Source organism: Ictidomys tridecemlineatus, chromosome X (genome assembly GCF_052094955.1).
Source record: "Ictidomys tridecemlineatus isolate mIctTri1 chromosome X, mIctTri1.hap1, whole genome shotgun sequence".
Classification (NCBI taxonomy): domain Eukaryota; kingdom Metazoa; phylum Chordata; class Mammalia; order Rodentia; family Sciuridae; genus Ictidomys; species Ictidomys tridecemlineatus.
The window spans coordinates 58665073-58669690 of NC_135493.1; the positions used below are offsets into that span (position 1 = coordinate 58665073).

Genomic DNA, 4618 nt, shown 5'->3' on the forward strand with positions numbered 1-4618 from the left:
TGGGTACACTCATGCTATTTGAATGTTTTCCAATCACACTTTTCTTCATACTATCATGGCCCACTTTCTAAGAATGATTTGTCTCATCCTATCCTTCATTGACTAATTTTACTGGGTCCCTGTCTTTGAAGCATTCTTGCAGTAACACGGCCCACAACAATCTCTCCTTTCTTAAGATCCAAGAATGGGAATTTCTAATGAGCATATTTATTATACTATTAATTACCAATGCTTGTAAGTGTGAACAATGTAGCTAAACCTGGTTTTCAGAGTGAAGAAGGGTCACTTATGTCAATTTTAACATAGAACTTTATTGAAAACACAGACTCAGGTAGAGAACCACATGTTTAAACAACGAATAGCAGGGTAGCTTATACTCAGATGACTTAGCTCATCAGAAGCTCAACACGAAAAAATATCACAATCTGGACAGCAAGACAAATATCAACAAATGTGTTTTCAGTTCTAATATTCATTTTGGCATCCAAAAATTAATCCAGCTCAAAACAAGAGTTTGACAAGTTAACATAGGCATTAAAATTGTTACAACATAAAGCCAGACTGTGAACACCAAAGCACTATTCAGGGTTCTTTGGGAACATAAGGCTGATCAGCGGCAGGTGGTTAACCATACTAACTGTGTTGTCCCACCTCAGGATCATTTTGATTGTCTATTTGGACTTGAAGATCCTTAGCTAACTCCTCAAATTCATGGAATGCAGACATAAGCGGATCAAGACTGAAATCATCATCAATCAAGGACAATGCTCCACTTTTTATAATATTACTGATGTTTTGAAACATTTTAATAACAATCTGAATGTTATCATTTGTCTCTTCTATATTAAAGAGACCCACAAATATTGACAGAGCTTTGGCACTGAATAGCTTTTTTGCCACCATAGGATTTTCAGACAAATTCAGTAGCATTTTCAGAACATGAAACTTTGTTCTTGCATTGCCCGTGGTTAACAAGGAGAGAAACCCGGACATATAATTGGCAATCAGTGTGTGATAGTCAGTAGTCATAGTGAGATGTCTAAGCATCCTTATCCCAGTCATCTGTTCAAGGGAATCCACACCATGAGCAAGCGTTTCTTCACACACCTGACATATGAATGTCTCAATCATGTTTAGATTTGGATAAGGTGGAGCCATGTGAATCATGTTTTCTAGGAAACTTGTCCTAACTCGAGAGGAGGGATAATTCAGCAAGGTTTCAATAAGTGAGACAACACCTGAATCCCGAATGAAATCACGGGTAAATTGAGAAGCACTTCTCATACCCATTGCAATTTTAGATATTTCATGAATAAAAGGATCTCGAATTTTATCCATTAATAAAAGGAGTTCTTCAAACTCCCCAGAACCAATTTTAAGCTCACATTGTATGCAGCTACAGGACCAATTCTCAGGCTCTGCACTCTCCCTGGCCCTAAGATGCTCTCGAATTTCCCTCACAGACCGGTAGGAGGGATCATACTGAAATGGGAACTCAGGTTCAGCCCGATCAGATTGAAGCGAAGATTCCTGCTCTTCCCCTTCTGGGCCAAGTTCCACATTCTTGGACTTTGCCTCATTCATTTCAGAAGACCCTTCAGGAATTCTAAAGGGACTTGTGGATGGGAAGCCAACCCCATGACAAGGACCAGGTTTGAATTCAACAGTGACTTCTTCCCAAGTTTGAGGCCTGGATGATGCATTAAGCTCATCCTCAGCAGGATCTCTGTACCTGCAATTGGCCTTGTATACAGGACTGGGATTTAGGTCAAAGCAGGCCTCATCTCTATCCCAGAACCACGACCCAAATATGGCCTCTTCTTCAGACTCAGGCCTGGTCTCTTCTCTGGCCACAGCCCCCAAACTGGACTTTTCCTCAGCCCAGAACAATGATCCACCAATGGCCCCCTCCTCAGCCCCTGGCTCAGATTCACAGATTGCTGAAGCTCCAGCCTCCAAACTGGCCTCTTTTTCTGCCCAGAACCAGGACCCAATAATGACATCTTCCTCAAACCTGGGCTCCTGTTTGGCCCTATCAATGTTTTTATCATCTTTCTGGGCCCTGGATTTCAAGATGTTATTAGGTTCTTCCTTGTCTCTGCGCCTGAATCTATTATTGGCCTCTTCTCCAGGCAAAAACCAGGACTCTTTATAGAATTCATCTTCAGACTCAGATTCAAAATAATCCTCTCTCTTTGTCCTGAGCTTGGACCTGACATTTGCCTCTTCCCTAGCTCTAGGCCGGAACAAGTTATTGGTATTTTCTCCAGCCCAAAAGCAGAATGGGTTACCAGACTCATCCTCAGACCCAGACCAGGAATCAATATAGGGTTCTTGCTTGGATGTAGACTTGGACCTGGGGTTAGTCTGATGTTTAGCTCTGTGCCTGGACCTGGTATTGGCCTCTTCTCTGGGCCATGATCTGATACTGGCTTCTTCTCCAGCCCAGAAAGAAGACACGGTAGAGGTCTCATCTGCTGACCAAAATCCAGACTCATTAGAGGCTTCTTCTCTAGCTCTGGGCCTGGGGTAGCACCAAGACCCCATACTAGTCTCCTCCCCTGGTCCAAACCAGGGCTGGATTCCTGCCTGGCCCTGGTTGCCAGGAAAGGTTTCAGCATCCAAACTGACCAGTTCTCTATCTACAGGCAGGCCCTTAGATTTAGTAACTGATCCAGAATCAGTATTGACCAATGGCCAGGTGACAGCATTAGTCTGGGATGCTCCCTCTGCCTGTGACATTGCCTCAGTACCAAACTCAGTCTGGGCCCATGCCTGGGCATCATCCTTAGGCCTTGCCCCAGAGACTGTTTTGGCCTCACTTTTAGGACGGGCACCACCTACTGCCCTGGCATCAGTTTTGGGCCTTGCCCCAGCCATTGCCTGAGTCTCAGTCTTGGGCCTAGCCCCAGCCATTGTCTGTGCCTCAGTTTTGGGTCTTGCCCCAGCCACTTTCTGGGCCTCAGTTTTGGGCCTTGCCCCAGATGCAGACTTGGTTTCAGTTTTAGGCCTTGCTCCAGTTGTTACCTGGGCCTGGGCCCTAACCTTGGGTCTGACCACCAGAGGGACTTCATTTTCTCGCTCAGCCCCACTAACAACTTCTTCCCCAGCCTTCTTTTCAGACTTGGCCTGGGCACCAGTCTCAATCTCTGCCCCAGTCATGGTAACACTTACAGAGAAGGCTCAATTAATGACCTTTACCACTGTCCCAAATTTGACAACAGATCTATCAGAGATTTTTATCTTCACAGACTGATCTTTTGATGATCCAGGAAATAAAGTTGGAAATAAGAATTATAGAGTCAATTGCCAATCCAGCAGTCAATCAGGCTCCTACCCAAGCACAGTCTCAGTCAATAATATAGATACAGTGGAGAGGAGGCACAACCAAGCTGGGGGAGGATGGATGGTTCCTGGGTGGGTGCGGACCTGTTGAGGGTGGTGGTCAGCAGCAACTCCAGCACCACCAGAGCTGCCACTGGAGGTGGATCTAGGGAGAGAGAACGAAATGGGGGATTGAGTCTCATCCAACTGTGTCACCTCATGCAGAGACTTACACAGAGAGACTAGTATTGAATGCTAAATGGGACAGCTCAGGTATAAGAAAATGTTTCTCTTGCCTGCTGCAAAATAAGTATGGGTAAGGTGGGAAAGTGTGTTATCCACAGAGAGGCAGAAGAGCCTCTCACCAGATCCTAATCACTCCTGGACCCACCAGTAGTGGCTGGTCTCCACTACCCCACCCAAAAGTGAACCCACGCCCATACCAACCTTCACTGATGTGGTGCAATTTCCCTCTCCTTTCTTTGCTCAGGTGGTGTTATGCACCACAGCCAACTGCAGGGGGTCCTACAGACAAACATACAGGAGAGAATGGAGTCTGAGTGCTCAACAGATAGGACACACCCTGGCCCAAAACAAATAGCTCTCTTTCAGTTTAAGGGTCCTATTGTCTAAAGTTCCCTGTCTCCTGGTCCCAGCTCTTGGATCATCCATCAGGGCCCAACCTATACCTACCTGAACATTCCTAACATCTCTGGCCAGAAGAAACAAAGGATGCTGTGGCAGTGTGCAAGTCTAGCAGAGAGAAGTAAACACGGTCTTGCACCCGCTTGGAGCAAAGCCCAAAGCTACCTACCATGCTCTTCCTCAGTAGCTGCCTCCCACCCCACCCTCTCACCAACCTCCAGAGATTTGAGCCAGTCTCCTCCTCCTCCTCTTTTCCTTTCTTGCAGAACTGAACAGCCTTAAAGCAGGCCTATGAACAAACAGATGAAAAGTTAGGAGAGTCAGGAAAAAAAAAAACAAAAAACAAAAACGGCAGCAGCTGAGCTTGGTGGTCAGACCGACAATAAGGATAGGAGTCTCCAAATTAACTGTCTTTCCACATTTAGGGTCCTGCTGGTAGAATACTCTTGTTTTATTTAGGCCCTGTTGCAGGGCTCCAGAGGTAACACCACCTTCTCTTGATGTCATCCTCTTCCCAATATTCCCTTCTCCAATTCTGAGGACTCACCACTAGGTGCGCCATTTCCCCTTGCCCTGCGCAGCATAAAATGGGGGAAGGGCACCGCACATTCTAGAAAGCAGGTGATGGAGTAAGTGCTACTTAAGACTC

At 45.8% G+C, this 4618-nt stretch overlaps 1 protein-coding gene across 1 annotated transcript; it reads right to left on the reverse strand.

Moving 5' to 3' along the window:
* Positions 1 to 286: 286 nt before the first annotated feature.
* Positions 287 to 3340, reverse strand: Gprasp2 (G protein-coupled receptor associated sorting protein 2). The gene has a single exon (XM_040283213.2). It carries the CDS (start codon positions 3160 to 3162, stop codon positions 634 to 636), a length of 2529 nt encoding a protein of 842 aa, XP_040139147.1. The 5' UTR covers positions 3163 to 3340; the 3' UTR covers positions 287 to 633.
* Positions 3341 to 4618: the final 1278 nt, after the last annotated feature.